The following is a 24,242-nucleotide window of genomic DNA, read 5'->3' as shown; positions in this document are numbered from 1 at the left end:
GGGAGGCTGGTGGGACTAGTTTTGTTTGGGATTATGCTCAGCATGGATTGGTTAGACCGAAGGGTCTGTTTCCGTGATGTATGATTCTATGACTCTATGGCTATGACTCCCACAATTATCTGGACTATACATCCTCACACCCTACTTCCTGTAAAGACTGTATTTCATTCTTTCAGTTCCTCTGTCTCCGTTTCATCAGCTCTAATGATGCCAACTTTGACAAGGGGGCATCTGAAATATCCACCTTCTTCCTCAACCTAGGATTCACCAGCATCGTAGCTAATAGGGCCCTCAGCTGAGTCCAACCCATCTCCTGGACCTTGACACTCACCTCGTCTCTTCCCTCCCACGACAGCGATAGGGTCCCCCTTGTCCCCATCTACCACCCCACCAACATCCAGAGGATCATTAGCTGTCATTTCCACTACCTCCAGTGCCAAACACATATCCCCCTCCCCCTCCTTGTCAGCCTTCTGCAGGGACACCTTAGTCCACTCCACCTTCACTCCCAAAACACCGTCCCCCCCCACAGCCCCACAGCACCTTCCCCTGTAACCGCAGAAGGGGTAATATCTACCCATTCACTTCCTCCCTCCTCAGAATACAAGGGCCCAAACACACCTTTCAGATGAAGCAGCGCTTTACCTGCGCTTGACTCAATCTACATTGGTTAGGCCACTTTTGGAATACAGTGTGCAATTCTGGTTACCCTGCTTTGGAAGGATGTTGCAAAACTTGAAAGGGTTCAGAAAAGATTTACAAGAATATTGTCAGGGTTGGAGAGTTTAAGGTACAGGGAGATGCTGAATAGGCTGGAGAGATTTTCCCTGGACCATTGGAGGCTGAGGGGTGACCTTGAAGAAGTTCATAAAATCATATGGATTGACCTGCCAGAGGAACTGGTAGAGGCTGGTACAATTACAATATTTAAAAGGCGCCTGGATGGATAAATGAATAGGAAGGGTTTAGAGGGATGTGGGCCAAATGCTGGCAAATGGGATTAGATTTATCTCGGATTTCTAGTCGGCATGGACCAGTTGGACCGAAGGATCTGTTTCCATGCTGTACAGCTCTATGACTCTATGACTCTACTGCAACCGCTGATCACAATGTGGTCCCCTCTACATTGGGGAAACAAGGTGTAGACTGGATGACTGCTTTGCAGAACACCTACATTCTGTCTGCAAATAAAGACCCTGAGCTTCCAGTTGCCTTCACTTCAACACACCACCAGTTCCCTGACCAACATCTCAGTCTCAGGCTTGCTGTAGTGCTCCAGCGAAGCTGGAAAAAACAGCACCTCATTTTCCACTTTACAGCCTTCTGGACTCAATGTCAAGTACAACAATTTTAGTGCTTGAGCATCTTATCACCCATGTCCTTACTCCAACCCCCACATACCAGGCCTTGTTATCACATGGGCTGTTGCCACACACAACCCATTGTCAGCTACTAATGGTCTCCATTAGAATTAGAATTAGATTTAGATTTTATTGTCACATATTCTCAAGGACCGAAGTACAGAAGTAGAGTGAAATTTCACCATTCTCGGTGCCATCTGAGCTACAAAAGATACCTAGGTACAAAATCTTAGGTCCAAAATAGAAAAATAAGGCAACAACGTTAAAAGTTATACATTACAGTCCTTCTTAGTATTAAGTAGAAACATAAAGAAATAAAGTTGAAAGTTCAACATTACAGTCTTTCTTAAGTGCTTAGCCATGCTGGGCTCGCACTCCCTACAAAGCTCTATCTCCTCCACTTTGGCCCACTCTCTGGGAGACCCTCGGCTGCCTGCTCTTGATGCTGCTGTAGATCCTCACATTAGGATCACTGTTCCCGTACTGTCTCGATCTCCGAATGTCAAGGTCCTGATCCAGGCCCCCAGCCGCTGCCATGCTCCAGACGTTGACGAAGCTGTGATGCCGTTGCTGCCTCCATGACTGAGCTCTCTCCAGCGAAGACATCCATTAGCAGCTATTTATTGTCCCTGGCTGACCTTTACCCAGTACTTTGTCTGTCTAACTGTTTCTCTCTCTCTTTGGGCTCCATCCCCTATCGTTTACTCCTTCCCCTAACCCCTCATCCCATCTTCTGCAGAAATACCAAAATTTTCTGTTCTGAAGAAGGGTCACTGGACCTGAAACATTAATGTTATTTTCTCTCCATAGATCCTGCCAGACCTATTGAGCTTCTCCAGCAATTTGTGTTTTTATTTCTGATTTCCTGCATCTGCAGTTCTCTCAGGTTTTTTTTTACATTTATCCTTCTCACTCTTGGCAGCCTAAATGACAAGGAGCATTGCCTGATAACATGTAAGAACAAACATTTTAAGCAAAAAACAAAGTTCTCTCTTGGCAAGCTTCGATAATTCTGGGCAATCAAAGCAATTTATGAGGGAGCTCATGTACAAAAATAGTCTGAAAACATGGAAGCCAAAATTCTAAAGAATAAGATAAATAAGACCAGGGTTACCGGTCAGGATCTTGCAACTCAATTCTACTTTCCCATATAATCCAAAGTTAGAAAACGATAAAAGAACACCAATGGGGCGCGAAGTGAAAATATCACTTAACTAATCATTCAGAGGTCTAAATGACCTGAAGGCATGGGCTTGAATCATAGTTGGTGGGATTTATATTCAACTAAAAATCATAAAATTTAAAAATTAGTCTCATGATGATCAAGAAACCATTGTCAATTCTCATAAGCAGCCATCTGGTTGACTAATGCCCTTTAACAAAGTAAATCTGCAGCCTTTATATGGTCTGGCATGTGTGACTCCAGACCCACAAAGTTGCTTGACTCTTAAAAGGCTTCTGAAGTGGCCTAGCAAGCCACTCAGTTGTACCCAACCTCGATAAAGTTAAGGAAAAGGAATCAAACTAAATGGACTGCCTGGCATTGACCTAGGCAGCAGAAATTATAACAGTAAATGCAGCTAACTCAGCTAATATTCTGGGTTTGAATCCCACTACAGGAGATGATGGAATTTGAATTCAATAAAAAAAAATCTGGAATTATGAATTGACTGATGACCATGAAACCATTGTCGATTGTTGGAAAAACCTACCTGGCTGACAACTGTTCTTCAGGGAAGGAAATCTGCCATCCTCACTTGGTCTGGCCTACATGTGGCTCCAAACCTTCAGCAATTCTGGTTGATTCTCAACTGCCCTCTGAAATAGCTAAGCAAGTAATTCGTTTGTATCAATCGCTACAAAATCTCAACAATTAAATGAAACCGGATCGTTCACCTGGCATCGACCTAAGCACTGGAAAAGACAATGGCAGAAACAGCCCTGTCGAACCTGAAAAGTCCTTCTTACTAACGTCTGGGGGCAAGTGCCAAAATTGGGAGAGCTGTCTCACAGACTAGTTAAGAAACAGCCTGACATAGTCATACTCACAGAATCATACTTTGCAGACAATGTACCAGGCACTGCCATCACCATAGCTGGATATGTCCAGTCCCACCAACAGGACAGACCCAGCAGAGGGGGCAGCACAGTGGTATACAGTCAGGAGGGTGTTGCTGTAGGAATCCTCAACATTGACTCCGGATTCCATGAAGTCTCATGGATTCAGGTTAAACAATGGCAAGGAAACCTCCTGCTGACTACCACGTACCATCCTTATGAATCAGTACTCCTACATGTAGAACAATGCTTGGAGGAAGAACTGAGGGTGGCAAGGGCACATAATGTACTCTGGGTGGGGGATTTCATTGTCCATCACCAAGAGTGGCTCGGCAGCAGTACAACTGATTGAGCTGGTCGGGTCCTAAAGGACGTAGCTGCTAGACTGGGTCTGCGGCAGGTGGTGAGGGAACCAACAAGAGAGAAAAACATACTTGACCTCATCCTTACTGCTGCAAATGCATCTGTCCATGACAGTATTGGTACGCGACCACTGCACAGTCCTTGTGAAGACAAAGTCCCACCTTCACATTGAGAATAACCTCCATCGTGTTGTGTGAACCGTGTTCAATGGGACAGTCTTCGAACAGATCCAGCAGTTCAAAACTGGGCATCCACGAGGAGCTATGGGCCATCAACAGCAGTGGAATTGTACTCCAGCACAATCTGTAACCTCATGGCCTGGCGTATAGCCCATTCAAATCTCCCACTCAACCCTGTTTGAATGGAGAGTGCAGGAAGGCATGCCAGGAGCAGCACCAGGTATACCTAAAAATGAGGTGTCAACCTGGTGAAACTACCAAACAGGATCACTTGTCCACCAAACACCACAAGCAGCAATTGATGGACAGAGCTAAACAATCCCACAATCAATAGTTCACATCTAACCTCTGCAGTCTTGCCATATCCAGTCATGATTTGTGGACAATTAAACAACTCACGAAGGAGGAGGCTCCACAAATATCCCCATACTCAATGATGGAAGAGCCCAATACATCAGTGTAAAAGATAAGGCTGAAGCATTCACAGCAATATTCAGCCAGAAGTGCCGAGTGGATGATCCATCTCGGCCTCGTCCAGTGGTCCCCAACATTACAGATACCAGTCTTCAGCCAATTTGATTCATTCCACATGATATCACAAAATAGTTAGAGGTACTGGTCAGTGCAATAGCTATGGAGTCTGGCAACATTCTGGCAATAGTACTGGAGACTTGTGCTCCAGAACTTGCCACTCCCCTAGCCAAGCTCTTCCAGTATAGTTACAAAACTGGTATCTATCCAACAATGTGGAAAATTGGCCAGGTATGTCAGCACTAAGTAAAGCAGGTCAAATCCAAACCAGTCAATTACTGCCCCATCAGCCCAATTTCAACCATCAGTATAGCGATGGGAAGTGTCATCAACAGTGCTATCAAGCAGCAAATGTTCGGCAATAACCTGCCCAGTATTACAGTTTGGATGTCTCCAGGATCACTCAGCTTCAGACCTCATTACAGCCTTGGTCCAAACATGGACAAAAGAGCTGAATTCCAGAGGTGAGGTAAGAGTGACAGCACTTGATATCAAGGCTGCATTTGACTGAGTGTGGCATCAAGGAGCCCTAGCAAAACTGTAATCAATGGGTATCGGGGGCAAACTCTCTGGCACATAGGAAGATGGCTGTGGTTGTGGGAGGTCAGTCATCACAGCTCCAGGAGTTCCTCAGTGTAGTGTCCTAGGCCCAACCATCTTCAGCTGTTTCATCAACGACTTTCCCTCCATCATAAGATCAGAAATGGGGATGTTTGCCGATAATTACACAATTAATTATATAATTACGACTCCTCAGGCACTGAAGTAGTCCATGTTCAAATGCAACAAGATCTGGACAATATCCAGGCTTGGGCTAACAAATGGCAAGTAACAAATGTGCCACACAAATGCTAGGCAATGACCATCTCCAAGAAGGCACAATCTAACCACTGTCCCTTGACACTCAATGGTGTTACCAACACTTAATCCTGCACTATCAACATCCTAGGGCTTACCATTGACCAGAAACTCAATTGGACTTACACATAGACACAGTGGCTACAAAAGCAGGTCAGAAGCTGGGAGTATTGCAGTGAGTAACTCACCTCCTGACTCCTCAAAGCCTGTCCACCAACTACAAGGCACAAGTCAGGAGTGTGATGGAATACTCCCCATTTGCCTGGATGATTGCAGCCCCAACAACGCTTGAGAAGCTCAACACCATTAACGTCAAAGCAGCCTGCTTGATCGGCACTGCATCCACAAGCATCCACTCTCTCCACCACCGACGCTCAGTAGCAGCAGTGTGTACTATCTACAAGACGCACTGCAGAAATTCACCAAAGATCCATGTTTTCCAAGCTCATTACCTCTTCCATCTAGAAGCATAAGGGCAGCAGGTACATGGGAATGTTACCATTTGCATATTCTCCTCCAAGCCACTCACTATCCTGAACTGGAAATATGTCACTGTTTCTTTACTGCCACTGGGTCAATATCCTGGAATTTGCTCCTTCAGGACATTGTGGGTCCACCTACAGCACATGGTCTACAATGGTTCAAGAATGCACTCACCACCACCTTCTCAAGGGCAACTAGGGCTGGGCAATCAATACTAGACTAGCCAGCGATGCTCAAATCCCATGAGTGAATTAAAAAAAGCTATCCAATACTGTATTAACATCTGGGGTCAAGTGCCACGGGTGGGATGGATGAATCAAGCAGCATCCTGACATTGTCATACTCATGCCCATCATACCTTAGACAGAATGTAGAAGACAACGTATCACAATCTCTGGTTAAGTGCTGTCCATCCAGCAGGACAAACCTAGAAAGGTGACAGTACAGTGGTATACAACTGGGGGTGGGAGTTGGGCGGAAATGCTGCCAATATTGACTCTAGATTGTGTGAAATCTCACAGCATCAGGTTAAACTTGAGCAAGGAAACTTCTTGCTGCTTACCACCAACTGTCCCTCCCTCTCAGCTCCTAAATTTTGAATATGAATTGGAAGAATAGCTGAGGGTCTTCAGAGCAGAGTATGTGTTCCGGGTGGCCTACCTCAATGTCTGTTAATAAGACTGGCTTAGGAACACCTCTAGTGAGAGAGCTGGCCGAGTCCTAAAGGTCAAAGCAGCTAGACCTAGTCTGTGGCAGCTAGTGAGGAAACCACCAAGAGGAAAAAGCTTCCTTCGACTCATCCTCACTAATCTACCAAACGTAGATGTATCTGTCCATGACAGAATTGGCAGGGGTGACCACTTTACCGTCCTTGTTGTGATGAAGTCCTATCTTCGCATTGAAGATACCATCCAATATGTTATGTGGCACTACCACTATGCTGCTTGGAATATATTTTGAACAGATCTAGAAACTCAGAATTGAGTATCCATGAGGTCAGTGGGCCGTCAGCAGCAGCAGAGTTAGATTAAACCAGCATCTGTAATTTATCTGCTTGACGTATCCCCCATTTTCCAATTACCATCAAGTTGGAAGATCAACTCTGGTTCAATGAAAAGTGTAGGACGGCATGTCAGGAGCAGCCCCAAGTTGAGGTTGTTGATTTGTTCACTGAGCTGCTGGGCTGGTTTGCAGATGTTTCATCACCATTCTAGGTAACATCATCAGTGCGCCTCCAATGAAGCATTGTTGGTCTGTCCCACTTGTTATTTATGTGGGTCCAGTCTGATGTGGTGATTGGCCTCATTTCCAGTTTTGCTTTGTAGTCGTTGATATATGGGGCCTATTTCCACATGTTTGTTGGTGGAGTCCCGGGTTGAGTACCAGGCCCCTAGGAATTCCTGTGCGTGTCTTTGGTTGGCTTGTCCTGGGATGGTTATCGTGTCTCAGTTATGGACCATTAAACAGCATAAAAGAGGAGGCAGCTCCACAACTGTACTCATTCCCAATAATGGGACAGTCCAGTGTATCAGCACAAAAGACAAGGCTGAAATATTTGCAAGAATCTTCAGCCAGAAGTGCTCAGTGGAAAATGCTGCTCAGCCTCATTCAGATGCCCCCAGTATCACATATGCCAGTCTTCAGCCAATTCAATTCACTTCAGATTATTTAAGAGCCACATTATTTAACGCTTCTTCGAAGTAATGTTCAACATAGAGAACTGAACCTTCACATGAGGTGGCAGGTGGGATTGTGACAGGAAGCATGTGGTAATATCTAGAATAGGTACAGAATAATGATGAAGGAGCCTGAGACTTTGGTTAAACGGTGTGTTTTCGGTGAGTATGATTACATCAGGCTATTGTTTGACTGGTCTGTAGGACACCTCCCTGAATTTGGCACAAATGCCCCGACTGTCACGTGGAGGACGTTTTACACTCAACTGGAATTGTTGTATCTTTGTCCAAGTTTGCATCTAATACTTATTGGGATTGTCAATTCATTTCACATCCCTAATACTTTGTCATATGGATTAATCAAATGAATAGCTTGCCAGGCTATTTCAGGGGGCAGTTAAGAATCAAACACAGTATGAGAGTCTGGAGTCCCATGTAGGTTAGACCTGGTGAGGATTACAAGTTTGCTTCCATTAGTGAACTGTTAACTAGGGAAAACTGGCCCATTAGCAGAAGAAACACCACATAATATAACTAAATTAACATCGCTTATAAGTAAGTATGTGATGACACACATTGACTCACTTGTGAATTAATAACACGAATTGTGGTTTTACTCCCAACATCCTTCTCATAACCTCGTGTAGGAGCGGCATTAAATCTCAGCACTGCATCATGCGAATCTGTAAAAGAGAAACATCAATGATTATCACATTTTGTTTTATGGAATTTAAGCAATTGGAATTGTGATATGCTATTTTAAACGTCTGTACCCTCACACTGTATAATATGGGGGATTTTATGCTTTCATAATATTGAATTCATGGTATTAATTTAGACAGAAGGGTTAGCAGATTGAATTGGGATAACTATTAGCAGAATTTTGCAGGGATTTACAAGGGTGGGTGAGGGAGCTCAGTTGGGTGGAAGCAAAAATTCAGTTTCCCAGTATTGGAGTGAAGTTTTGCCATATGTTCTCAAAATTCTTCTGTCTAACCAGTTGGACTTGGCTTGCATTATTTAGCATATTGGCCCAGTCAACAAGCCTGCTCAATCAAGACAACCATACTAGTGGGGTGCAGAGGAGAGAATCAAAGTGATAGCAGCAAGACAGACATGGAGGTCTAGCACATCTAGGATGGGGAACACAATGGGGTATTGAGAATTGACCAAGGGGTGGTGTAGGCTAAGGCTGCGTACGAGAATCTGGGTGGGACTGGTCTTAGGAGGAAGAGCAGGAATATAAGAGAGATTGTGAAAAGGCTAATAATCACACAGGGGAGATTTAGGAAAGACAGAGGGACCTGAGGAAGGGAGCAGGCCTCCAGTAATGAGGAGAGAAATTGTAATGTAAAGAAGAAAGATAGACGATGAACAAATCAAGCAAAAAGTTAACAATTACCATCTCTCTCTTAAATTGTTCTGAAATAGAGAGCATCCTAGAGAATGTGCATTATACATGGGAGGGACCTGAAATCTGTTTGCACATGTTCCTCGACAATACAAACACACCCAACTGAGGGAATTGGAGCAGAAGCTGAAAAATACTACTGTCTGAGTATTCAGTTAAGGCTTTTGCGCTGAATGGAAGCACTCACTGCAGAGTAAAGGTGAGTAACCTCTTTCAAATCCTAACACTAGCATCTCAACATGTTCTGTGATTCGTCTACCTTTGTGAATGGTGCCCCACAATGGTGATGATGTTGCATGCAATATTCCACATTCAGCCATGGAGGAACGTTTATACGCCCATGTTAAGGACATGAGAATGAAACTGTCACACAGGCTGTAGTTTGCAATGATGCAAGGCTATATCACAGGGGATGGTGAAGGCCTCCAAGAGTCAGGTTGAGCTAATGCATGGAAAGCTGTGCAAAGATCAAAGCCACAAAGATTTTCCATGTGGTAACATCAAGAGGGGGAAAACCAGTCATGGGACATGAAGGATTTAGAGGTGTCTGTAGATCCAGCTTTCACCAATACCAGAGCTGCCCGATTATGGGCCTAAGAGTATATTGACTATGTCCAGACCTCAAATGGAAAACAAACATCTCACTGCTGATTTTTCTTCACTGATCAGTACTTCCCTGCCAGCTTGACCAAGTTAACTCAGCAGTTTTCTTGGCATGGCCTGAGGTAAACAATGAAAAGGAAAAAGAAGGAAGACCCAGCACCTACAGCAAATGGAAAAGCAAGACTCAGGGCTGCAGCTGTGGACAAAGTGTCTGAACAGCAGAACGAGGAACATGCAGTGTATGAAGGAGGTGCAGCTATCTACAAATGAGCTATAGGCAGTGCTGGAGACATCTTCACAAGCCTAACAATCACCTAGATCTGTACCTCTTGCTGGCAGATCGGAAGTCACTTGGGGGAAAGCTCAATGTCACTGGCACTGAAGATCACAGCAGCATTGAACATCCTTGCTGCCTGCTCTTTTTAAACCTCAGTTGGGGACATGTATGATATTGTACACCCCACTACAATCATGTGTTCACCAATGTCCTTTACAACAAGGCAGTATGGCTTGTCCAGTTAAACATGGACTCTCTGAGAGCCAAGGTGCCCGAATCGTCAAATTTGCGGCCGTCGTTGAGTTGGGTCATCAGAGGGGCATCAAACTGTACACATACAGATCTCACCAGTGGCTTCATTCAGACAGGTTCCTGAGCAGAAAGGGATTTCACTCCTTGAATGTCCAGTTAGCTTTGACCACAAGGAACAATTCCTAAACATGCATGCACACTATCCAAGGAACTGTCACTACACTAATCTTTTGCACATATTCCAGGTTTCTTGAATAATTGCTCACTTGTATCAAAAATGCTTTCACGTGACAAGTGGCTTGGGTTTGTAATGCTCTGCCTGGAAATGCGATGGGGGAAGGTTCACCTGAGGCATTCAAGAGGGCAATATATGCTTATTTGAAGGAAAACAATGTGTGAGAGTACAGGCAAAAGGCAGGAGACTGGCTCTAAGTCATTACGTTTATTTGGAGAATTGGGCCAAATAACCTCCTTCTGCACTGTAACATTTCAGTTACCTCCAGGGCTGTCTCATGAGTGACAACGAGTAACTTCAGAAGACATGATCAATGACCCTAGTACACAGGACACAGAATGAAGGTTGACACTGTGCACCCAAAGTGACTTCAATATTGTTTAATCTTTATTTTCCTGTTGGTGGCACCATGGCAACCAATGCTGAACTTGCAAAAGACCACTGACTGCTTTGTTGGCTTGTCTCCAACAACTTTGATGGGTGTCGTCTGGTGGTCCAGGACCTAGAGTTCTCCAGCCTGCTCAAAGGTCACTGCTTAGGTGTAGTTCCACCGTCATCAGCCTGACCTGATGGAAGTAACTACAAAATCCTTATAGGGATAGGCAGGGTGGATGCAAGGAAGATGTTTCCTCTGGTTGAAGAGTTTAAAATCAAGGGTGACAATTTAAAAATAAGAGGGTATCACTTAGATCTGAGAGGAGGTTAAATTATTTGATACCCAAAGTTATGAACCTTTGGAATTCTCTACCACAATGGGCTGTGGAGGCTCAGCCTTTGGCTATGTTCAAGGTCACGATTGATAGATTTCTGATTACCTGTGGTGGACAAGGTTATGGAGGTGGGATGAGTAGAAAGCGTAGAAATGTTCAATCGACCATGATTGCATTGAATAGCAAGGCAGACTTGATGGACTGAATAGCCTTCTCATATTCCTAAGTATTTGGGCCATTGAAAGAGCAGAGGTGGTGTACTCTGGAAAATGCTGAGATAATGACCCCAGGTGCATGTCTATCACTCCTGCTTCCTGTCAGTGTTCAATGATGTTTCCCTCTCCCTTTGAGGAGATGGGGTGGTTGGAGGTGGTTAAGGGGTTAAGGCCTTCAGCCCCCTCTTGCCTAGCCACTGAATGAGTAAAAGTCTCTGTGTATGTTCTCCTAGTGATGAAGGGTAAGTGAGATGGTGGTGTGTGAGCTGTTCAGTGTTGTAGCTCCTTATAGGTTTAATTGTGAATTCTGTCAGAGATGTGAGAGGCAGAATCGCTGGGATGCAGCTGTGTGTACCATCTACAAGATGCACTGCAGAAATTCACCAAAGATCCTCAGACAGCACCTTCCAAAAACGCTCCCATCTATAAGGACAAGCTGTTACATGGGAACACCACCTGCAAGTTCCTCTCCAAGCCACTCACCATCTTGACTTGCAATTATATCACTGTTCTTTCACTGTCACTGGGTCAGAATCCTGGAATTCCCTCCTTGACAGCATTGTGGGTCAACTTACAGCATGTGTAAGTGGCTCATGAAGGCAGATGACCACCACTTTCTCAAGGACAGGCAATAAAAATGCTGTCCAGCCAGTACTGACCATGTCCCGTGAATGATTTAAAAAACATATAATGCTACATTGGCACTTGCAGTGAAGGGATATACATTGGTTCCATGATACATCTGATGGAATCGCCTTACAGCCATCTAGTGTGTGACAGTCCTCTGCAGTGACAACCTTACAAAGCTAATACATACGCATGGGCACATGAAGCAATGCGTAGACAGGTGGAACACAGCAGACCATTCCTCCTCTTATGGCACTGGAGCCGTGAGTGCTAACCTCCTCTGGCTGCTCTGTCCAGGCTGCCTTCGTCATTTGGGATGGCCTGCTTGTTCCCATCCCTTGGGAAAAGAGCTGCCCTGCTCACTTGAACAGATTCAGGAGGAGCCATCTAGTGTGGTGCCTCTTTATGCCTAGTTTCTGACATCTCCACTGGTGGGTGAGGGGTGATGAGGAGAGGTTGAGTGACGTCCTGAGTTACAGAGCAATGAGTGCTGTTTGGGTGCCTTTTAAATATGGCACTCGGAATTTGGAACCCATAAGGTCTGGGGGATTCAGAGGTGGTGGGTGTAGGGAGGCAGGGTAGGAGGGAACTTCCTAACTGACTGCCCATAAAGCTCATAGTTCCTCATGCATTCATATATAATAAATTGGGAGTGACATAACCATGTGACAAACCCTGACCCACCCCCCTGCAAAGTGAAGTGCCTCACGGTTTTAGGCTCAGTAGGCGCGTTGAGTGATTTAAAAACAGCATTCCACCTTGTTCAGAATAAAATGTTTCCATTTCTTACATTCTTCTCACCACCAGAGCCAAGGAATGTTTGTGCAATTTATTGAATTCTGTGCTGAATTCTAATGAGATTTTCCTTTGTAAAAAAAAATACGTATACAAAATTCACTTTATAGGCTTTTTTAAAAGAATTCCGTACCAGAACTTTCAATTGCAACAGAGCTTCCTCTAGTGATGCTACTTTATGTGTGAGGCAGTATACTGCCAAATAATTATCAAAAATCTGCCTCAATTCATTTTCCTTTCCATCTTTGCCAATGAATAGTCCACATATATTAATTTTTGTGGCCAATATTTTCAATACTTCAGGCACTATAATGGAACATTTACAAAATTGCACCAGTTTCTGGCAAACCAGAAAATGTGAAAGGTATTAATAAAAAAAAACTATGTGAGCTAATAAGCCATTAGTGCTTAGTTTATGCATTGCACATTGGAGTGGAGAGTTGAACTTGTATTAGTCAGTCAGCTATTCTTATTGGTGCACTACAGTACAGCTTGGAGTGTGGCAGAATTTCAAATCCCCTTGATTAATTGATGTGGACAGCATCACTTTTCCAACTAAAACAGTATATTATTTGAAATATACACCATGTATGTAGATATACATAAATAATAAGTGCTGCTAAGCAATTATTGTGTATCAAATACCGATATAAACATTTGTGACCACAAGATGGCAGAGTAGATCATGTTTTGAGTGTTGTTTAATTTGTTCCTTCCAGCCGTGTTCAGCCACTTGTGTGTCAAATTTTACTCAAAACTGGTGACACTGAATAAGACTTGAGGCTTTTACTGAATTGAGGCAAGCATTCTCACCCAGAAGTGGGTGGAGAAATATACTATCATAAAGTCATTTATAACTTAAAAAATACTCTAAAGGTTATGCAGGGACATGGAGGCCTGGGTGTGTATGTGCATAAGTCATTGAAGGTCAGAAATGATATGACACCAGGTTATAGTCCCACAGGTTTATTTGAAAACACAAGCCTTCAGCGCCTCAGTCCTTTTTCAGGTGTTAGTGAGCGAGGTGGTATCAGACACATAATTTATAAGTAAAAGATCGAATTTTACTTATAAATTCTGTGTCTGATACTACCTCTCTCACTTAACACCTGAAGGAGGAGTGAGGCTCTGAAAGCTTGTGTTTTCAAATAAACCTGTTGGACTATAACCTGGTGTCGTGTGATTTCTGACCTTGTCCACCCCAGTCTAACGCCAGCATCTCCACACTAAGTCAATGAAGGTGGAGAGATCAGTCAACAACAAAAACAGTATTCTAGGCTGTTTTGTTAGGCTCATAGAGTACAAGGGCAATGAGGTTATGGTATAAGATATCAGTTTGACCTGAGCTGAAGTATTTTGTATACTTCAGGGCATTTGGATGCATTAGAGAGAGTGCAGAAGAGTTTATAAGAAAAATTGCAGGAATGAAAAACTTCATTTCTGAAGATAGACTGGAGAAGTTGGGCTTTTCTTCTTGGAGAGGAGAAGGCTAAGAAGAGACTTGTCAGAAGTTTTGTTCCCCTTATCTAAGGAAAGATGTATTGGTATTGGAGACGGTTCAGAGAAGGTTCATAACGTTTATTCTGGGGTAAGAAAGGATTTCCTTATGAGGTGAGATTGTGTGGGTTGGGTCTATACTCATTGGAGTTTAGGAGAATGAGAGGAGACCTTATTGAAAAATTGGGGAAGTAATGGTACGCGACTGGACTAGCAATTGAACTACAGGCCAGTGTTCTGGGCGCAGGGATTTGAATCCCACAATGGCAGAAGGCGACATTTGAATTCTCCAAACTAGTGATGCCCAAATTTTGTGAACCTATATGAAGAAAATAAAAAAGACAAGATTCTTAGGGAGTTAACAGGGGAGATGTAGACAGGCTGTTTCTCTTTGTGGGATAGTCAAGGACCAGAGAGCATAATCTCAGAATAATGGGTTGCACGTTTAAGATAGAGATGAGGAGAATTTCTTTTCCTTCAGAGGGTAGTGAATCTGTGGATTTTTTTTAACCACAGAGGGCTATAGAAGCTAAGTGACTAAATATATTCAAAGCTGAGATGGACAGATTTTTAATCAGTAGGGAGTCAAGGATTATGGGGTGAAGGCAGAAAGGTGGAGTTGAGGATTATCAGATCAGCCATGTTATCATTGAATGGTGCAGTGAATTTGATGGGCCAAATGGCGTACTTTTACTCCTACATCTGACGGTTTTACGTTTTCAAAATCATAAGGCATCTGAACAGAAACTGTTCCCAACTTGTGAAAGCATTGAGGATGAAAAGCCCAGATTTAAAGTAATTTGCTAAACAAAACAAATGCAATCTGAAAAGATATTGGTCCACACAGCAAGTAGTTTGGGTCCAGAATGCACTGCATGGAAGTATGGTGGGAGCAGATTCAGTCAAGGCATTTAAGAAGACATTAGTTAATTATTTGAATAGAAATGATGTGCAGGATTTCAGGGAAAAAGCAGGAGAATGGCACTAGATCATAATGCTCATTCAGAGAGCTGGTGGTGACAAGTCGAGCCAAATTATCTCCTGCTACGCTATAAAAGTTCCATGATTTGGAAATAAAAATCTTTTGTCAATTATTTAGCTCCAAGTTGCTACTGCAAGGTCATAAAATCTTTGCATCGCTTCAGGGTTGAGTCAAAGATGCACTGAGGGTTTCACACAATAGAACACAGAACATAGAACATAGAACATTACAGCGCAGTACAGGCCCTTCGGCCCTCAATGTTGCGCCGACCTGTGAAACCAATCTGAAGCCCACCTAACCTACACTATTCCATTATCATCCATATGTTTATCCAATGACCATTTAAATGCCCTTAAAGTTGGTGAGTCTACTACTGTTGCAGGCAGGGCATTCCACGCCCTTACTACTCTCTGAGTAAAGAACTTACCTCTGACATCTGTCCTATATCTATCACCCCTCAATTTAAAGCTTTGTCCCCTCGTGCTAGCCATCACCATCCGAGGAAAAAGGCTCCCACTGTCCACCCTATCTAATCCTCTGATCATCTTGTATGTCTCTATTAAGTCACCTTTAACTTTCTTCTCTCTAACGAAAACAGCCTCAAGTCCCTCAGCCTTTCCTCATAAGACCTTCCCTCCATACCAGGCAACATCCTGGTAAATCTCCTCTGCACCCTTTCCAATGCTTCCACATCCTTCCTATAATGCGGCGACCAGAACTGTACGCAATACACCAAGTGCGGCCGCACCAGAGTTTTGTACAGCTGCAACATGACCTCATGGCTCCGAAACTCAATCCCTCTACCAATAAAACCTAACATACTGTATGCCTTCTTAACAACGTTATCAACCTGGGTGGCAACTTTCAGTGATCTATGCACATGGACACCGGGATCTCTCTGCTCATCCACACTACCAAGAATCTTACCATTAGCCCAGTACTCTGTATTCCTGTTACTCCTTCCAAAGTGAATCACCTCACACTTTTCCACATTAAACTCCATTTGCCACCTCTCAGCCCAACTCTGCAGCTTATCTATGTCCCTCTGTAACCTGCAACATCCTTCCGCACTATCCACAACTCCACCGACTTTAGTGTCACCTGCAAATTTACTAACCCATCCTTCTACGCCCTCATCCAGGTCATTTATAAAAATGACAAACAACAGTGGCCCCAAAACAGATCCTTGCGGTACACCACTAGTAACTGAACTCCAGGATGAACATTTCAAAACACAATAGTGTTTTCAAATTCAAATCATATTTCAGCCTTGTTTACAGCCCCCTGTTGTGTCCCAATAAACACTCAGCATGGTGTTGGACTGTTAAAAATGCTTTTATTTCAGACTGTTCTCCCAAAGATATAACCCCCGTATCAAAAATGGAAGTGGAGTGAAATTGTTGCTGTATGCTTTCCAACATCAGTGGGCTCCTCTAATGATTAATTTCTAATATGCATGTACAAGATACAGCACTCCCACTGTGTGGTTGACATGGTGGAATTTGACTGAGCTTAACAACTTAAATTAAGGCTTCCTTGCTTTTCAAGGGCAGGCTGCTAGTGCTCTGGGAACAATGTCCCCAGTGTTTATAACTGGGGTTTCATTGTCAGCCTATTTATATCCAATTGACCAAACTTTATGCAAAGTCCAATGAAGAAATAGTTTTGCAAACCATTGCAAAAATGTGACAGTTTAATAAGGGACCCAATAAATGCACAATGTAGCCAACCCAATCTTAGTAACCCAGGGGTGAAACTGACCTGATTTTTGCCAACAGCACAATAAGTTGGCAGCCAACTTGAGCCATGGCTGGAGGCACTGTTGTGCATCCGAGAGGCAGAGGACGATATGGATGGCACATCCAGAGAACTAGCCACACAGCAGATTAGAAGCGTACCGGCAAACAGGGAATGGGTGAATGCCAGGCAGTCTCAGAAAACCAGGCAAATAGTGCCGGAGACCCTCTGTGCCTTTCGTTCTTGCTAATTAGTATTCCATTTTGGAAATTTGGTGAGGGTAATGGATCATCAGGGTAGTACAGCCAGACCCAGGCCCATGACACGGTGAGAAGGGAGAATGGAAGAACAGTAGTGATAAGGGGGTTCCACAGTCAAGGATCAGACAGATATTTCTGTGGCAGTAAACATGATTTCAGGATGGTGGGCTGCCTCACCTGGTGGCAGGCTGAAGGATGGCATAGAATGGCTGTAGGACATTCTTCTGTGAAGGTGGATCAGCCAGAGGTCGTGGCCATGTTGATACCAATGCCTTAGGAAGGAGAAGGGATGAGGTCCTGAAGGTATATCTGGGGGTTAGGAAGGAAATTAAAAAGCAGGACCTCAATAGCAGTAATTTCAGGATTACTCCCACTACCGTGTGCTCATGAGCATAAGAACAGGAGGACTGATTGATTGAATATGTGGCTACTGGTGTAGGATGGAAGGCATCAGATTTCTGAGGAATTGGGACCATTTCTGTGACAGGTGGGACCTGTACAAGTTGGAAGGTTTACACCTTAATGGGGCTGGAACTGAGATCCTCACATGGAGATTTGCTAGTGCTGTCAGGGTGACTTTACACTAGATTGCCAGAGGATGGGAATCCGAGGAGTAACATGAATTAGAAGGAAGCAAAGTTGGAAACAGTAAGTCGAAAAGATGCTAGGGAGAGGAGGAGACAGACGAAAGAAAGATGAGCGTTGAGTATTCTTTGAAAATAGAATGATGTCACAAAGTTAAGGGCAAGCTGCCTGAATGCATGCAGCATTCGCAACAAGGTAGGCATACAAAAGGCACAAACAGCGATGCATTGGTCTGATCCAATTGCCACTGTTGAAATCTGGCTGCATGGTGACCAGGGAAGGTGATGGAGTTGTGGGAATGTCGTGAGTCTGGTAATCTAGAAACCCAGACTAATGTTCTGAGGACATGGATTCATATCCTACCATAGTCATAGAGTCATACAGAAAAGAAATAGACCCTTCGGTCCAACCAGTCCATGCCGAACACAATTACAAACTAAATTATTCCCACCTGCCTACTCCTGGCCCATTATCCCTCCTAACCTTTCCTATTCATTCACTTACCCAAATGTCTTTTAAATGTTGTAACCATAGCCACATCCACCACTTCCTCAGGAGGTTCATGCAACCATCGTCTGTGTAAAAAAATTGCCACTCATGTCTTTTTAAAATGTTTCTCCTCTTGCCTTAAAAATGTGCCCTCTACTCTTGAAATCCCCCATCTGAGGGAAAAAACAGCTACCATTAACTCTACCTCTATCTCTCATTATTTTATAAACTTCGAACAGGTTGCCTCTCAACCTCCTACGCTCTAGTGAGAAAAGTCGCAGCTTATCCAGCCTTTCTTTATAACTCAAACCTTCCATATCCGGCAACATCCTGGTAAATCTCTTCTGAACCCTCTCCAGCTTAATAATATCCTTCCTATAATTGGACAACCAGAAGTGGAAACAATATTCCAGAAGAGCCCTCACCAATGTCCTGTACAAACGCAGCATGATTTCCCAACTCTTATACTCAAAGGACTGAACAATGAAGGCAAGCATGCCAAATGCCTTTTTAACCAACCTGTATGTATGTGATGTAGAGGAAGAATGTGTGGCATCTGTTTAACCCTAGCCCAACTCTATCACATCTGATTGGGTGGAACAGATCAATATTAGATCAGCCATGGTTGTATTGAATAGCAGAACAAGCTCAATGGGCTGAATGGTCTACTCCGAGTCACGCACTCCTAATTCTTCACTTTGCCTGTCTTCTTTACACTGATGTGTTTACACTGAAGAACAATGCCCTGATATTCAGATGGCCTGATGGTTGTTTCTGAAGTGTAAATGGGAATTGCACACAGGGATCCTGTGAAATCCCCATTGGAGCAGAATTCAAAGGAATTGCCCAGGAAGTTGAAAATTCTCCTGGGCAATTCCTCTAGGTCTGGAAGTGTCCAAAATAATCCATTGAAACAGGAGAATTCTGAGAGTCTTGCTGAAATTATAGTCACTTGGGAAAAGATACAGTCTTGGATAACATGTCTAACTCATGACTATCTAATAAACTGAACCAAAACTTGCATTGCACACACCTACACCAGCCCCAAACCCCTTACACCTCCTCTCCACCTTCCCTCTCTGCAAGACCCTGAACTCCTCCCTCCCCACCAGGGCCTGACCACCACCATCGGACCTGACACTTCCCCTTCTATGCCTGGGAGCCGACTAACCCTCCGGCACCTGATGTTCCTGTTTGCTTTTCGATCTAATGTCCTCCAGTCCTGATGTCCCTGCTTCCCCTGCTCTGGATCCGACCACCCTCTTGTCCCCACTTGATACCCAAAATGCCTCACATTTCCTACTCTAGATTCAACCATCCTCCTACCCCAACTCAAGCCTCAACTAAACCCTCACTTCCCCTGCTTTAGACCCAACCACCCCTAACGCTGCAGATAGGATGTAACAGATAAGTAGAGTGCTGGGGGCCAGGGGGCCATTTGGGCATAATGCCAGGGTGAAAGGTGGCAAAAGACCAGGTAAGTGTTTCATTATTTAGGGTAGGTTGAGAAGGATGGTAGAAACTTAAGATGGTGGTGAGGGAAGGTGGCTATCTGGTTGGGTGGGGTTGTGGAGTGGGGGTGTTAATATGGCAGCAGAGGTAATGGGGTTTGGTTCTGGGCGTGGGAGAGTAGAGGGATGGGTGTAGAGTCAGATCAGGTCTGGCATAGAGGAAGTGGGGTCATGGGTCCTGGAGGAGGTAGTGCCAGATTCGGTCCTGAGTGAAACAAAGGGAAAGCCTGTCTCCTCACGAATGAAAGGGGTTTGAGTTCAGAGCAGCAGCAGTGCAGTCAATCTGGGATCATCAGATTATGGTCTGGAGGGTCTAAGTGGTCTGTGAGAGTTGTCTTGGGGGGTGTGTGAGGTAAATATGCGGTCAGTTTAATTGTTACACAGGAGTTAGACTGTGTAGTTAATGGTTTATTGTTCCTGAGTAAATACGTAATTAATTTAATCAGATCTTTCTGTATTCTCCAATTTAAATAGAGACTTCTGGAGGGCTCCAGGTGTAGATAAATTGATCTACAGTATCTTCAATTTCCTGGGAAATCACTTCAGAATCTGCTACACAAGGGATTCCACAGGATCCCCATACACAGGTTCCAGCTACACCAGAATAATGACTATCTGATCAACTAAAAATCCAAAACATGATCTATTATGTCAGGTATCATTCTGGGATCTGAATGTTCAGGTGTGTACCATCAGCAATGATCATAACGCCTGTCAAGTACCTTTAGCATCATGTATGTTACACTAAGATTATCTCTCATTCTTCTAAAATCAGAGATTATAGGCCTTATGATTCAACATTTCCTCACAAGATACCTCCATCCCAGGATTCAATACAGTGAATGATACAGTGATTCAACATTTCCTCACAAGATACCTCCATCCCAGGATTCAATACAGTGAAAAGATAATGCAAGATTCGGGCATTCGGGTAGGCTCAGAGTGAATGAACATATGAAAGCAAGTGAAGAGCCTACAGATGCAGGCAGATCAAGAGTTTACATGTGAAACTTCCAGACCAGGAATATTTGGTTAGGAACCTGCTGATTAACAAAAGACTGGGAAAGCCTGAGATCTCATTTGTGTGAATATTCCAGAGAAAAGGCCTTGCATCTCACAGGCCTGAAACTGTGAAGAAACGGTTAAGTCAAAACTAATAATCTGATAGGAAAGGCATTTCTGAAGGCTTTTGAATAACTCTAAAGTGATGGTGTCAGCGAGTAGATGGAATTTTGTTTTGGTGCGTTTCAAACTGTAAAGTTTAGACAGCTTGGCTTGCTTTATTTTGTTTTAACTCCTTTTAGGCAACAAACTTCTCCTATTCATAAAACCAAATCTGCAGCCTTGTGTGATTAATGTTTCAGTGGAAGTCTGCCATATGAAAATAAATATGGTCTATCAAGCCAGATTTCATTCTGTGATCTGACTTGTCCAGTGGTAACCTCTGCTGGGGTCATAACAGTATTCCCGTGGAAATTAGTATATGACTCGAATTTTTGAGTCTCTTGCCCCTTCAGAAATATCACATATGGTGTATGTGATTACGAAACAACGCTGTACATTTGATCTGTAGGATTGTCCTAGTTACTGGGGGAGGTGATGGCCTAGTGGTATTATTGCTAGACTGTTAATCCAGTGACCCAGAAAATGCTCTGGGGATCTAGGTTCAAATCCCTCCCCAGCAGATGGTAGGATTTGAATTCAATTTTAAAAAATATCTGGAATTAAGAATCTAATGATGACCATGAATCAATTGTCAGGTAAAACCCATCTGGTTCACTAATGTCCTTTAGGGAAGGAAACGGCCGTCCTTACCTGGTCTGGCCTACATGTGACTCAAAGGCACAGCAATGTGGTTGACTCTTAACTGCTCTCTGGGCAATTAGGGATCGGCAATAAATGCTGCCTAGCCAGCGATGCCCTCATCCCATGAACAAATAAAAAAAAAATTCCTGGCTAAGTCAGTACTGCAAATGATTGTTAGGATTGCCCCTGGGAAGAAAATAAATGATCGAGGCATGATTTATGTTCCAGATGGCAGGATGCCCATTGGATTTGATTGCATCAACTGTGGTGACTTCAGTTAAAAAAAACAGAATGGTTGCTTGGTGATATATTGGAAAATTATCACACAAGGAATTTACTCTGGCATTCAGGAGGACAGAAATTATAAAAATGGAACGTGGGAGACAAATGTTGTTTTCATGAGAAACACACAGAATCAACAATAACATAATACAGTGACCACTTCAATGAGTAAAAGCAACCTTCTAGAAATTTCTTTCACTTTGGATTGTCTGATTGCTCATCATACGTCTGCAAGCTGAAATTTCCAGCCAATAACACAAACTTCACTTCAAAAGATAAAAATTCTGTTCCTACCTATTTCTTCGCCAAGGGAGGAATTCAATATTGAACCAGCAGATGTGACTACAGCACAATTTCTGTAGGACTGTGTGTTAGTCCTGATCTTGTTCAGTGGTATTTTAGGCAAGTGTTTTTTCCATCTAGCTGTAGAAAATGGAGCCTCCTTCCCATCTAAGGTTCTTACTTTGATTTTGTCTTTTAGCTCACAGAGAAGCTCTTCTCCAATCATCTTTTCCGTGCCACTTCTCCTTTGAAAGTGGACACCGTGTCTGTTTTCATTCATATAGTCTTTCATAGCTTTCTGTAAGCGAGGATTTAGCATCCCAAATGAAACATTTCCTCTCCACAGACTGGCAAGCACTGAACTGGATTTTGAAAACTCCAAGTCCTCTAGGTCTAAGGAATCTAGATTTTCAAGAAATGGGTCTACTTGATAGTTTGGTTGTTTCTTATTTTTCATTATCCTTTGGTGATGTTTAGATTTACTATCTTGAATAATCGTTTCCTCATAAGTATTGCCATCTTTAGCAATTTTAACTATCGTATCTATTAGCTTGTGTTGAATTTGCTGCTCGCTGGCAATCTTCATCTTCTTCACTCTTATCTTGACTTGAAGTTCACCACTATCTTCCTCTTGGGTCCATTTTAGATTTCCATCATTCAAAGAATCTAAATGCAATGAATGCACAGAATCTTCATCATTCTCAAAGAAAAGGCTATTTTCTCTTTGACTTGCTGAGACCTTTGGATTTGGGAAAGCCCCCATAAAGACTCTCTGTTTACCCTGTACGGGGAAGAGCCTTCTTGTCTCAGTGAATGTGAAAGAGCTGGCTGGACGCTCATCTGTTTTGAAGTCTGTGAAATATGTAAACAGCAGCAAGAAGACGAGTGCCCATGCCAGTATCCCAATCAGTACTAGCTGCTTCCACTGCTTGGTCTTGGCTTTCATTGTCCAAACTGCACCAAACTCCTCTTGGATTCAGCACAGCTGGAGTGTGAAAAAGCCAGCTAAAAAACAATAAAATAAAGGACAGATTTGATTAACAGAGAAGCATCACAGTGAGAAAAGTAAAAAAAAAAGTTAACAAAATCAAAAGACCTTATTTTAAAGAAGGAATCTCTGGTAACACCATTCTTTTAAAAGGACACTGCCACCATTTCTCAGAAGAGGAGCAAAATACTTGAGCGAGGAGCAAAATACTTGAGCATCTTTGTGGTTACAATGACATCACAAAAAAGGGGCAAAAGATGTAACATCACAATGACGCATTGGCACAAATTCCTTTATCTAAGTCAAGTGCTTGCCAAAGTCTTTGCCATAGATATTGTACATTTTAAAAAAAGCATGATTAACCAATTTTTTTCATATAATACCTTTGTGGGATAGGGGAACGTCATCTTCCTATGTGGCACTTTTGGCAGTATGTATGTGACCATGGATAATTAACAATGATCCATTCATTTGGAATTTAGCACCTTAACATGATATTCAAAATGCATCTCCACACCTCAGTACTATACTGAAGTGTTACCCTAAAATTTGTGCTCAAGTCTCGAGTGGGGCTTGTACCCACAACTTCCGACACAGAGACAAAGAGGCTACCTCTGATCCATTGCTGGCACTATTGATAAAAGAAAAATCGAAAAAAAAATCTTTAAGAAACCAGCTGAACTGAAGGTATTTGACATCTATCAGTAAAATATGAAATACTGAAAACAGAAAGATTCCTTCACAAAGAGAACACAAAAAAAGGCATCATTCACTTCATAGTGATTAATGGCTTTACACAACACGTTTGAAAGTGATACAAATAAATCAGAATCAGGGTCCATAAATTTTTATAGAAAACAGAAGTTATGTAGAACTTATAGCACAAAATCATGCCATTTGGCCCAAATAGTCCATGCTGGCAATTTTGCTATTTATCCTCCTTCTATGCTGCTTCATCAAACTGTCAGTATAACACTTTATTTTATTTCCCTCTCATAAATGCAACTATGCCCTACTGCTCAACCACTTGCTATGGTGGTGAGCTCCACATTCTGACTAATCCCTGGGTAAAAACATTTCTTTAAAAATTTCTTGGTTGATTTCTTGGTAAAAATCTCATATTGCCTTTTGTTTTGCTCATCCCCATGAGCAGGAATACTTCCTTTCTGCCTGCGCCATCAAAATATTT

The 24,242-nt window shown here is 43.1% G+C and overlaps 1 protein-coding gene across 1 annotated transcript in view; it reads right to left on the bottom strand.

Moving 5' to 3' along the window:
* LOC109913154 (beta-galactoside alpha-2,6-sialyltransferase 2-like) overlaps positions 1-24,242 on the bottom strand; it is a 59,946-nt gene that overhangs the window by 9,937 nt on the left and 25,767 nt on the right. Inside the window, exons 4-5 of the mRNA XM_048598147.1 lie at positions 22,078-23,070; positions 8,095-8,192 (exon numbers count right to left, since the gene is read on the bottom strand). Of these exons, the coding sequence (XP_048454104.1) occupies positions 8,095-8,192; positions 22,078-23,011 (1,032 nt within the window). The 5' untranslated portion in view covers positions 23,012-23,070. The remainder of the gene's footprint in view (positions 1-8,094; positions 8,193-22,077; positions 23,071-24,242) is intronic.

The sequence above is a fragment of the Rhincodon typus genome, chromosome 6 (assembly GCF_021869965.1).
Source record: "Rhincodon typus isolate 14 chromosome 6, sRhiTyp1.1, whole genome shotgun sequence".
NCBI lineage: Eukaryota > Metazoa > Chordata > Chondrichthyes > Orectolobiformes > Rhincodontidae > Rhincodon > Rhincodon typus.
This window is presented reverse-complemented; position numbering and strand designations above follow the sequence as displayed.